General features: G+C 39.3%; 1 protein-coding gene across 1 annotated transcript in view; it reads left to right on the top strand.

Moving 5' to 3' along the window:
* emc2 (ER membrane protein complex subunit 2) overlaps window positions 1–11,514 on the top strand; it is a 36,625-nt gene extending 25,111 nt beyond the window's left edge. The window contains exons 10-11 of the mRNA XM_038288793.1: window positions 3,531–3,635; window positions 11,001–11,514. Of these exons, the coding sequence (XP_038144721.1) occupies window positions 3,531–3,635; window positions 11,001–11,087 (192 nt within the window). The 3' untranslated portion in view covers window positions 11,088–11,514. The remainder of the gene's footprint in view (window positions 1–3,530; window positions 3,636–11,000) is intronic.
* Window positions 11,515–12,929: the final 1,415 nt, after the last annotated feature.

Raw genomic sequence — 12,929 nt, 5'->3', positions numbered from 1 at the left:
CGGTCATGTTTGCTGACTGGGAGGAAGCTGCAGTTCCAAGAGAAAACCCACAATTACACTGGAAGCGGATGAGCAGAGCGCTGGTAGGTTTACACACCCAGGGTGTTGTTTGGTATAAGCATCACCCCAAACAACTGCAACCCTGCTGCCCAACTGCACTGTCAAGTAGGAAGTTCAGCAGTTTGGCTATTCATTTCTTTTTTTAAGGAGTTAGGTGGGTTTCCCTTAGTTGCAGTGATGAAACTTAGACATTTTGGACGGTTCCATACCAGTCCCCACAGCAGAATCCATAAAGACATGGTTTATAGAGCTTGGTGCGTATTTATTAAACTTCTTAGAATTAGTCCCAAGATCACTCTTAAGAGTCGACTTATAAGCAAAAATAATCTGTTATAAGTTCGACTTAAAAGTTGCTTATCAAGTGTCTCACTTAAAGTGTAAGGCAAAATCTTCAGTGTGATTCTCACAGCGGGTTACGATGGTACCTGGTGCCGTAAATGGAATTTTAGCTTATGTCACTTCTAAGTCTATTGAATTGACCAAAGCTAGAACTGTTTATTGATGGCTGTGATGGCCCAGTGTTATCTCCAGTATAACACAGCCTAAATTTTGCAATAAAGTCTGGTAAACCAATGGAAACCATCCAAAGAAAAAAAAAGTCTCTCGATGTCACCAAAAAAAGTTATTCTCTTATGAGTTTTTGTTTTGCCAAAAGATTACAAAAAAAATTTTTTTTTTTTGCCATTAACAAAGCGGGTTAACAGACGCGTCTATTAATTTTTAATTATTAGACTCCTTTATGAGCGTTGATTGGAGAAGTTCTATCAGTCACATACAGGACTATTTAAAAATCTCAAAATGGGCTTAGAGGAGTTTGTTATGGAAAACATGCTGCAATTTTATGAATTAGCACCAGCTAGCATTCAGTTATTCATGTTTTTTTCCATGAATTTCTAACACAGCCATGATTACGGGATAATTTTGTGGCTTTGTTTAAGTGACGCATGGTCACTGGTTATTTTTATCCTAAATGATGTTATCAGATGTTATTTTGTTAGAAACTGATGGAAATGCTGTCCATGTTCAATTTCGTGTTGGAGCATTATAATGGCTTTTAATAATTCCAGCATGAAGATCTGCTGCATGTGTTTACTTGTGAGATTATGTACCTTAAGTCCACATTATAAATTCTACCTGTTGCATCCAAACGATACCTTCTGATGCTGGTGAAGATTTTCAGTCATCCAGGTCATAGTCATTCCAAAACACGAAATTTAAAAAACAATCCACTGGACTTTGTTTCCAAGTTGGAATACGTTTCGCCTCCCATCCAGGAAGCTTTTTCAATTCCAAATGTAAGGAATAGCGTTGAGTTCAAGGTTTAATACAGTAGCCAGACAGAACCTTCTTTTTCTTTTGAAAACATGCAAAATTGAAACAGACGAAGGGTTCACCCCTTTGGAATGGGGTAGTTTGGCTTCTTTCGTTAGCCGGTTATGGGGCATTGCAGGCTCTATAAAACCTCAAACTCAACGCTATTCCTGACTTTTTGAATTAAAAAAAGCTTCCTGGATGGGAATCAAAACGTCTTCAAACTTGGTCCAAATCCACCTAGTCCAGTGGATTGTTTTTTTAAATTTTCTTTTCTTGGATCCCTTCTGATCAGTTGTGTGTTGTCAAAGCCGAAGCGTCTTTTGCTCGTTGAACGTTGGTGGACGTCTCTCTCCCCTCCATGCAATCCTCTAGTGGCACCTCTAACCCACCTAAGACACATCAGAGGTCTGTTAAATGCTGAATAAGTTGGAGGGATTTTTAGACTTGAGAAAGTTGATCAATTCTTACATTTGAAAGCAGGAGTAAATTCCGTAAATTGTATTGGTACTCCAATATGCTTTATAAATACAGAGCTTGGCCCCAGCCTCCAAACGGACCTTAATTGGTACTAATGTAGAGACTGCTAGCTACACTTTGTCATCCAACATCCGTGTTAGACCTTACATATACACTTTAGGAAAACTCACTTTTTTCCTCATCCTCGTTGAAAGCCTTTCCTACTGAATCTGTTGTAGCAAAGAGTGAACAGATTTAATCGAAAACCATTTAGATTAAGAGCCTCAAATTGACGTGTGTAAAGATGGTCTTCACTCAGTGACAGCTTCCAGAATTAAGTGTTATAAACAGGGCTGCAAAATGGGGGAAAGAGATTAAATGGTTAATATTGCAGTGAAGGGTTTACCTTTCTTTGGTTCTTAACAAACACAGACCCCATAGTATAATTAATCTATTCGGCTACCAGGAAAAAAATCTTTATTTCAGCATCAAGAAGGTTTTGATAGAAAATGAGTTGCTGGCTGACGTCTATTTTTTTGGAAGTGAAACAACTTGGTTGTAGTTGAAGAGATTGGGTAATATTGCCTTATTGTGATGATGATGCGTTTATAATAAGTTGTTGCTGCCCTGGTTATTAAAACAGATTGTTAGTACTTAAATAAGTTGTCTTAATTAAAACCTAAAATGGATTTTAAGAGTCAAACCCACCTCATCGTCGCTGCTCAAGGGTAAAGTCGGTGCATTCTGACATCAGTCGATTTCTTTGTGCATCACTTATTAAATATTCATATCTGAAGTGGGACTTTTTAGCTTTATCTGGGATCTATTTTAAGATTTTTGTTTTGCAAGCTGCAACATTTGACAGGTGCAGGCAGTTCAGTGAAAGGGCAGAAAACTTTCTCCATCCCAAACCCTGTGAGTCAGTGTGACAGTGGACTTGGTAGCACTGACCACAGTTGGGCTGTGGTTCACTTACTGACAACACATGCACGGGGATTCCCCTTCATAATGGCGTCCGCTGTTATTCAGGGATAGCCTTTCAGGGTTGACATCATCCAAACTGAGGTTTGACTGGAGTTGAAACATTGAAACAACGAAAATTCATGCTTAAAAAAAAAAAAAAAAAAAAAAAAAGACCCAAACTATTTTTTTTTTTTTTAAAGAGGACCAGGTTGATTGGTATGTAGATAAAATTTCAGCACTATAAGAGAGAGCTTTGAAGTGCAGGCTGGGTACGTTGGCTGGGGTTTGCTGTGTGGAGATGATGGCAGGAACATGGGAAAGACATGGGATTTGTGGTTCAGAGGGGAACTGTTGGGGCAGGAACAGACTGTGATTCACAAGGCACTCCTCTCAGTGCATTTTTTTCTTTTTTTTTTTTTCAAGCATACAAGGTCCTTTCATCACTGAGAATCAATGGTGTTGGAGAAATTAGGCCCTGTTAAGTGACAATTTACGTATGAAGCATTAAAGTGCTCACTTTTTCCTCCCTGTAAATGATTTCCCCTGTGTCATCAGGCCAAGGTCTGTTTTTTCTCTTTATTCTGCCACAATGACTAGTAGAGTGGTGCATGGTAAGCGTGGTTGCACATTCATCTCAGTTACGTTTTTATTGCCGCTTCACCAAGTTTTGATACTGGAACACTTCTTCCCCTGTTCTCTCCTTCACTTCTTCTTCATGTTGTCTGTTTTTCTTTCAGTCTGCCAGTCACATTGCTGCCAGTCCTAAAGTCAGTGCCAAGGTGAAGAAGGACAATATCAAATATGCCGCCTGGGCCGCTGCTCAGATTAATAGAGCCTATAAGGTTAGTATCTTACCTGGACATTACCTTTCTTACTTTTTTGTTTTCGGTTGACATATCTGCTACAGGAGAAAACTGCTTTCCACATGACTCTTCAGTCTCCACACAACAAGAACCCGTTTTCTGTCTGTGGATGTTGTGGATGCACACAAAATCCAAACTGCTTGAGGGCCTGAAAATGTAGTTTGCTTTCATGGCTCTCACTATTATACCAACCTTTGTAGATTTTACTCTGGACCAGGACATGTGAGCAGATTTGTCACACTGATAAACTCAGAATATGGTACACAGATGACCATAACAGGAAAGTTTATTAGTTCATAGATTAAGATCAAAAACATGGTTGTATTGAGTTAGTAGTGATTTACTGAAAGTGAGCTTTGCTGTTTCACAGATGAGGTCAAAAAGTGAATCAGACTGGTCATTAAAGAAATATTATAGATATTAAGTGTTTGCTACTACATGATTTTTCAATGATTAACATACCCTAAGTATTTCCTGTATAACTTGCAAAACTGTTCTAAAAGGATATAATTATGTTAAGCAAATCTGAGTTCTCCAGTTATGATAAAAAGCTTTTACACCACTTGAAATGACTCTGACAGTAAACAGGAGCTTCCTGTATTTTTATGTGTCTGCTCTGTCTTCATTCGCTCAGAGCTGCAGATCATGGCTGAAAAACCAGCTGATTATTCCCACATCATTTAAAGCCAGAGAATGATTTTCCATGAAGGTTTTTATCTGGGTTTTTAAAGCATTATCGAAACAAAGAGGCAGATTTTAGAATACCACTAAAACTTTGCTACATAAAAAGAGCAGCAGCAGGATATGAGGGTATTATAGAGTGGACCTTTTTATGTTGAGTCAATTGATGTTAAAAACCAACGATAAAGTAATCAACTTTTAGAAGCAGTGTTTTATTTTATTAACCTATTTTATTTCTGACCATATAAATGAATCTCGATGGCTTATACTAAAGTACTGAGCGGAGACTTCAGATTGACTAAGTGATCAGGAACAAAAAGAAAAGCCTTGTTGTGGAAAAATTTGAGGAAAGAATCCAAATCCCCTTGAAAAAGGACCCGATCTGAGAGTGTTGAGAGGAGCTGGTCAGTAGCATAACCAGTAGGGTAGCATATGTTTCCCTGCTTAAATATTTTCTTTTCTGTCTTGTGTGTTTGGGGGGGGGGCGGGGGCTTTACCCACAGATATGGAGCAAATCTGGGATCAGTGATGCTGGCTGTTTGGAACTAAACAGCCCTGTATGTGTCCAACTGTGTTTATTATTAACAAAAATGATCCTAAGCACTATAAACATTTAGATAATAACATTAACAGAGTAAAGCAATATGTTTTAAAACAACTCATAAAGGGGCTCAGTGACTGAGGGAAATGCATTTTGACTTGCAGATTATAAAGTTTAACGTTACAGTGTTATATTTTAGAGTTATAGATAAACCAATACATCAGCCGGCCCATATTTTTGGCTAATTACAGTACATTGTTGCATGAAGCAGCCATGCCCTGAGATCAGGCAAAGTGTAGCATTGCAGCCCCCCTTAATTTGCTTTTGTGTCATTAATTTGTAATTTCTTTGATTTGTTAATTTTTTTAACTATTTTTTTATTTGTGTAGCACTTTATGTTGTAATTTTTATGTTTATTTTGACCATATAAATGAAAGGAAGAGAGTATTGCTTCAAGAATCAGCTGAAAATAGTTCATATTAGGGATCCGTTAGAATGATGGCACAATCCCACACTTTTCAGAACTTTACATAAAAAATAGAAAAAAATAAAAAAATGGGTTAAAAAAAGGTTTGAGAATCATGCATCATTTTCCTTCATCTATTTTTTCAATACATTTCCAATAAATGTTGGTCGTTCTAGACCAAATTTACCAGGGGAGCCAGTGTTTTTTTCATTGGCCCAACAAACAAAAGAATCAGAACAAAAACCAGGCAATGATTCGTTGTTTAATATCCAAAAATCCATTTGTACCTCTGGAAACCTCAAATAAAACATCATGATCAAAGCCATGAACCTTAGTTCCCCCTTAGTAAGACTTAAGCTAAAAGGGCAACGGCTTAATTTTTCCAAGATTGTGGAAATAAAACAAAAAAATGTTTTAAAACTTGTCCAATGGACCATATGATTTACGGTTTCTGTGCCAGCACATACATTTTTATTTAGTCTTATGGTTTCACTACAGGGGCCAGGACCAGTTATGCAGGGGCCCCTGTCGGCCCCTCTCTAGAACCGCCCATGCCAATCAAATACTTTGAAGTTCTAGTAAGGCCAAAATGGGGATAAAAGTTTAAGTGGCATGATATATATAATATATTATTTTTTATTGTTTGTTTGTGCTAACCACTGCGCCACCGAAACACATCCAGTAGATATATTTTCTGGGAGATCTCGTATTTTCCTCTACTAGTTAAACATTTGATTTTCACTGGTGAAGATTCTCAGTCAACCAGGTCATGGTCATTCCAAAAAAAGAAAATTACCAACAATCGAAACTTTATTAAATAACTAGAATTTTAAAAACAATTGAAGCAATTAAAACAATTGAAACATCTTCAAACTTGGAAACAAAGTCCAGAGGATTGTTTTTAATTTTCTTATTTTTGGAACATTTCATTTTGTGCATCTGTTATATGTAATCATGTCTTGCAGCGAGCATGTAGGTTAACCTTTCCCCCCACATGTGGAGCACTTTAAATAATAATAATAATGTCCTTATTGTTTCTGTTCTTCCTCCATTTTAATGCATGTGGAGCTTTTCTCAGGTAGCAGAGATGTGGGCCTCTGTCACACAGCTGTGGGCCCACAGGGGCTGATTGATTGCCTTTTAAAAGTGTTGTTCGTGTCAGTCGTCCAGTTTTATTACCCTTCAGTACCTGGTGATTGTCATACCTCAGTGGGTGGGTGGGGGGTCAGGTAGCTGCAGATGTCGGCGGGAGGTCACGCTGATTGAGGCAGATTCGAAAAGAAATGTAATTAGATCGGTGGGGCTGGCTGACATGTAAGAGACATGGGGATGCTGGGTTATAGGTGTGTGTTGGGTAGGGGGGAGGGAGGGTCAAAGACACACTACATAGGTTGGCCTCCTGCCCCAACTCTCCAAACAAATTCCCTGATTAGCTCCTCTGTCACGAAGCACTGGCTCACGACTCTATTATCAGATGCTCTAAATAGATCTGAAGTTGTCTGGTCGGCTCCTTCTGTTGAGGAGGAGGGCAGGAGTTAATGTGGTGGTCTCACCTCAGGCTGAGGAGATAATTGACTATGAGGCCTGGACTAATGGTGCATTAGGCAGCAAAGCAATTAAAAACACTGATCATTGCAGCTCCACCATCTCTTACACACACACACACACACACACATGCACATGCAATAAATCTAGAAGAATGAGTCACTTTGGAAATTACATAGCCAATTTTATACCTTCGCCAGCTGCCCTGTCTAAGTCCGTTTGGCAAAAAGGGAAGGAAAAAGTTTTAGCATGGAAATAACAGTATGGGCTAGGATTAGGTTACAGCTACTTCCTGTTTGTGGACTCTTCAGCAGTGCCAAAGGTGGGATGAATAAACGTGTCAACTCAATAAAAGAAGTGCTTTTTAGTGAAAAAAGGAACAAGCATGGTTTTCCTACACTGCAGCTATTAAAATGTATTGTTTTGGATTTATTGGAGAGAGGGTTGAGTGAAGTTGGAGCACTTTGAGTTCATGGGTTTGTTATTTACCTGGCATTTTCTGATTCTTTGGTTCATGTTTTTAGTTCAGGGCTATTTTAACACAAATATTTGGGAGGAAAGTGTTCCCAGCCAGCTTACCTGCAGTGCGCAGCTTGTGAATTTCACCATCTTCAAAGGATCACTCTTGAATTTTGAAGCTGTAAGAATGACATGATGCAGCAGGTAACGGGTCTATGAATAAGAGATTTAAAGGGTTTAACCCAGAGTTCAAATTGAGCATTTTTACCCAGACTGTTAGAATGTGAAATATATTTTGGAGAATGATCATGGTGACTGAGCACAGCCGAACCCAAACCTGGTTCCTTAAGATTAATCCGAATAAACTACTAATCCACAGCTGCAGTATACAAACAGGTGGTTTCTGCGCTGTAAAATATAATTCATGTTTTGGTTATTGATGCAACTGATGGAGGTAAACATGTAAGTGTGAAAAGGTTTATATTTCTGAAAACTGTTTGTTACATTTGGAGAACCGAATTAGAGCTTAAATGCCAAGCAGAATTCAGCAGCTTAATTCTTTGTCACGCATTATTGACATTAAAGCACGTTATTGTCCTTTTTCACATGACCAACTCGAGAATAACCACTTAAAACTGCTTTAGCAAAGGTTTGGTGATGCTAATGTTCTAAAGTATGCAGATGCTCCATGATCCACAGAGGGTAACCACTGAAAACTAAAGCATCGGTGATAATAAGCAAAGAATGAGTCATGAACCCACAGTAAATGGGTAAGGCCATCAGAGACCCTAGTGAGTCACAACAATGTTTCCCAAATCTACATCTGTGTGATTATCTGGAAGATAAAACTCCTCCATGCAGAGAAAAGTTGACCTTAGCCTGTTTGATGTTGATTGGATTGTAATTGTGTTTTGGATCTCTTTGTTTGTTAAAAGATAAATTAAAACGACTCGCCTACTTCTACACCACCAAAAGTATTTCCTTAAAATACTTACTTACTTGTAAGTAAAGCATGGACCTAAAGTCCATGCTTTACTTACAAGTTGTCATGGAGACTTAAGGAACGCTATGTCGTTGTCTTTTTTTTTTTGTTTTTTTTTTGCCATGAGTCTAAGGGAGCAAGACAGAGGTTTAAACTTGGTAAATATAGAAAAGAATACATGCTACAATGGATGCAGTAAACTGCTGAAAGTCTGCACATCAAAACAGGTTGATGCGTTTTTAATAGTAGATTTTAATGTTTTCTTGAACAGCTTAGAGGAAAAAACTGCAGAAAGATTGTCACACTGTGTTCAGCTTTTAAAGCAGTTTGCTTTTATCCCTTTGGTTTGGTCTCCTTAGCTAAAGCCGAGATTGAAGCAGCCAGAATTGGCTCCTCTATGTCCGAGGCCATAGTCTGGACTGGAAAAAGCTGAATTGTCTCCTTCAGGTCTCCAGTTGAGAGCTTTTGTCTCAAGTGGAGGAGCTGAAGTTCTTGGTGTCCTTTTCAGCAGTAAGATAAGAATAGAGTGAGAGATCGATGGACTGATGGTGAAATGCGGACAATGCGCCGGGCTGTTTTTGTGAAGAGAGAGCTGAGCGAAAAGACAAACCTTGTTAATTTGTAGATCTGCGTGCCTACCCTCAAATATGGTCATGAACTCTGGATCATGGCAGAAAAATAGAGGCCCTGGATGCAAGCGGCTGAATTGAGCTTTCTGCACAGAGTTGCTGGGCTCTCCCTTACCCCCAGATTCCACATCCTCTGTCAGCCCTCCGCTCTGCCCCGCCCCGCTCACGTACATCATGCATAGCACTTGTCTGTCATGTTAATCAATGAGAACTGTTCCACATCCACTGCTACTTTTCCACACGTCACAGTCCACATACGTCTTCTCCATCCTTCACCGTCAAAATAGAGCTAATTTTTGCTCCGGTCCGGCCAGCTCAATATCCGCAGTTTCAATCACACCAAACAAGAAGAAGAACGTCGATTTTATCCGGTTTGTCAAATTAAAATATAATAACGTTGGATTGATAACTACAAAATAGAGCAGAATTTTATATATTCCCAAAAACTAAGAACCTTTAATGAAATGATTGGATGCAAACTATTGGTACTTCAACATACCAGGAAGCAGATTTCTGATGTCCATCAAAATATTTATTTTATACCGAGAGGCTTAAAAGTTTAATCAAATCCAGTCACAACAACTTCCAAGATCACATTTTACTTCAAAACAAACTTCTTATTCTTATTATTTGGGCAGAAACTGCACATATGCTGGATGCTGATGGGGATTTTTTTAATAAGTCATAATTAAGTGTTCATTACCACATGTTTTGTTCCTGTGAATTTAATAATAATATAGCGCATGCTCTCCTCAAGCCCGAATAAGTCAGAGCCGAGCAGGAGGGGAGGAAAAGCGGAGGCTGTTGGCTTTGCTTCGAGCAGGCGGTCTGGAGCGCAGCGGGGCGCTTGCGGTGGATGTGGGATTTTGGGGTTAGAGAGAGGGTGAGGAGCTCAGTCATCTGGGAGAGGCTTGGAGTAGAGCCGCTTCTCCACATCTAGAGAGTCAGCCGAGGTCAGATACCCCCCTGGACACCTCTCAGGAGGTGTTCCAGGGCCATGCCACCAGAAGGATGCCCAATGGACGACCCAGGACACATCTCTCAGGTTGGCCTTGGTGCACCTCAGGCTTCCCTCAGCATACCTGGAGGAGGTGCGCGAGCAGAAGGAAGTCTGGAAGTCTGCTGCCCCCACAACCCGCTGAGGATAAGGGGAGGAAAGATACGATTGCTATGGTTTCCAATAAGCATCCAAAGCCCTCTATATTCTTACTGACTGGGAGAACAGCTGTGTTTTAGACCGTTTCAGACTTGAAGATTTTTTCGGACATATTTATTCAGCGGTGATTCTGATGCCCTGTTTGTCGTGTATGTCAGATAGAGCTGCTGACTGCAGCTGTGGGACCTTCCCCACAGGCAACAGTCAGGAGGAAAAGCTGTTCCACTAAAGGTATTGATATATTGATCACAGCAGCCCTAACTCCATCCTCACTTTAATAGGAAGGACTCGAATAAAGAGGCATTTTTTCTGTCTGCTTGGAGGTTTGATCAGACAATTGTTCCATTTCTGGCCCTATGCCTGCAGTTCAGGAAGTCCTCTTTCTCTGGACGTGTTGCCTCTCCTGCTGCAGAGCTAAATTGGGTAGAAAGATTGTGTGCCTTTGTTTGTACGCTCGAGTTATCTTGTACACGTTTGTGGTCATGATCTGCGGCTCTTCTTGTGAAGCAGTCTGGACGGGGCTCAGACATGAGAGTGAGGGTTTTGTGTTCTCCTCTACCGGGGGCCGTGGAAGCTGACTAATATTGGAGTCCTGACTTCAAGCTTTCCTCAAATAAAAATGGCACTTAAACAACATTTGAACATAATTTATTTTAATCGGAGGCGATTGCCCTTCCTGTTTGCCAACTTGAATCACTCTAGTTGCTGATTGTTTCAGCTTTGAGCTGTCTGGTTATCAAACCGGAAATCGGATGTTTTCACTCAGTCACTGAATGCGCCTGTCAGTGTATCTCTAGTATATCTCAATGTGAATTGTTTAAACAAAATAAAGAGATCATTAATTTGTTTTTTTTTGCCTCCTCTCCTTTCTCTACTGTCATACAGCTGGCTGGTCGTGGGAACAAGGACAACAAATGCTCCATAAAGGCTGTGGAGGAGATGCTGGAGTCCATGCAGATCACCATGTCATAGATATCTGGTTTCACACGTTTCCTTTTTCCTCTGTAAAGTCGGAGCAACTCGGCAGCTCAATAATAACGGCGATTTTACCAGATGTTCATCCTTAAGTGTTTTCTTTTCTCCCTTTCTTAGATTTTTTTTTTATGTGATTATTTAATTTTGAACAGACAATAGCTCTAAATAAATTAGAAACTAAAGTAAACCATGCTGTAGATGGTTAGCTGTTAAACAGTCCCAGATTGGGTTGAGCTGCCCCCTCCTCATCGCAGCTTCTAAGAGGTTTGGACTGTTCTCCATTAGTGCTACATCAACTTTAATATTGAGGAAGTTTTGGCTGAACAATAGATTGTATTTATGACATCGTGATGATCCTGTGTTCAGCTTTTGTTTTCAGAAGTATCTGTAAATTAAACTAATAAAAATGTTTTTCAAAATAGAACAACATAGCTTCATTTTTAAAAGCAATATCCTCGGTTATTGTTTTTTGATTGTCTTTTTTTTTATATACTGAAATGCAGTACTGTAATAGATGAAATGGAGATAAAAAAAATTCTCTAATGACCAGTAGGCAGACAGATCTGTCCAAGGTCGGTCGGTTAAAAACTAAATCCAATTTTCTAAGATGATTTCAATTATGCTTTTTGATTTGCTGCACAGCATCTAGTTTTTGTCAGAAATCCCTGACCTTGTATTTGAGTGTTCAATCTTAATGCAAACTCATTTTTAAAAAAAAAGGGAAAAAAACTTGCTTTCACACCTATTTTTTTTAACTATTTGCATCAGGTTTTAAACTCCGTTCTCAAACTGGCCCTGATTTGTGGTGCGTTTTAACAAAAAACAGTTAAAACAACTTGTTACGTGAAAACGTGCACCTAGTAGAAATTTTAAAGGTAAGCAATTAAATTACCATTCAGCAGATTGGATAAGCCGGTGGATATTCTAGATTCTCAGTTTAAGCTGTTTTTGATGCTATTAAAAACAGAACTCTGAATGTTACTATCAAAGAAACATTCGGACGCTACAAGATCCAAAAATGTCCATGCCTTGGGTTCTTAGCATCCAAAATGTACTGAAAACTGGGAAAAAAATTATTTTATTCAGGAACGTTATAGGATTTTTGAATAGAAAATAGTGAGGCACCCTGAGAAAAGAGCATCTGGCTCTTCCAGAGAGTTTGCATTTTAGCTTCAAGCTTTATTCAGCCTCACATAGCAGAAACATTCGGACCTTTGTGTCATTTTACGCCTCCACCAAAATCCTGACAGTTATTAATGTAGGAAAATGTTTACTGATGAATCTGGAGAGAATCCTGACAGATGGAGAAGAGATGCAGTGTAACCCTGTGAGAAGAAGGGCCTGGTTGCTCTTCATGTTTGGGCGTACACACTGATCGCTTTCATGAATGGATTCTTATCTGGAGAATATTCTGAGGTTGTTGTTCACCCAGGCAGAATCAACAAATGCTTCCATGTCTTTTTTTCTTTTTGTTTTAATTTAATAAAGCCGAGGAAGTTGTCTACAATTTTCCTTTCGGGCTGAGGAAAAAGAACTGTTGAGTTTATGTTGCTCTGACAGCTCTTAAGCTGACACAGGTCCCCAGCTCAACGCTGGAAATGAACAAATTCTTTCTTCCCTGGTTTTTAAATGTCTCTGTGTTAGCTCATGAATGTCTGCATTTGATTTGCCTCACCGATCTAGCAGAACCAATGAAAGCCAGGCGATGTTTTAACTTCAACTGACCAAAGTTAGTTTTAAAGGATAGGGGTTCAGGCCAGAACAGGCTGTATTTTGAAGAGTTGCAGAGTGAAAGCTGTTTGATTTGAAGCAGAGTTGAGCTTTTTATTTTATTTGCTG

Source organism: Cyprinodon tularosa, unplaced genomic scaffold (assembly GCF_016077235.1).
Source record: "Cyprinodon tularosa strain WSP-4 unplaced genomic scaffold, ASM1607723v1 ctg107, whole genome shotgun sequence".
Lineage (NCBI taxonomy): Eukaryota > Metazoa > Chordata > Actinopteri > Cyprinodontiformes > Cyprinodontidae > Cyprinodon > Cyprinodon tularosa.
Note: the sequence above shows the minus strand (reverse complement) of the source record. Positions and strands in the feature narration are given on the sequence as shown.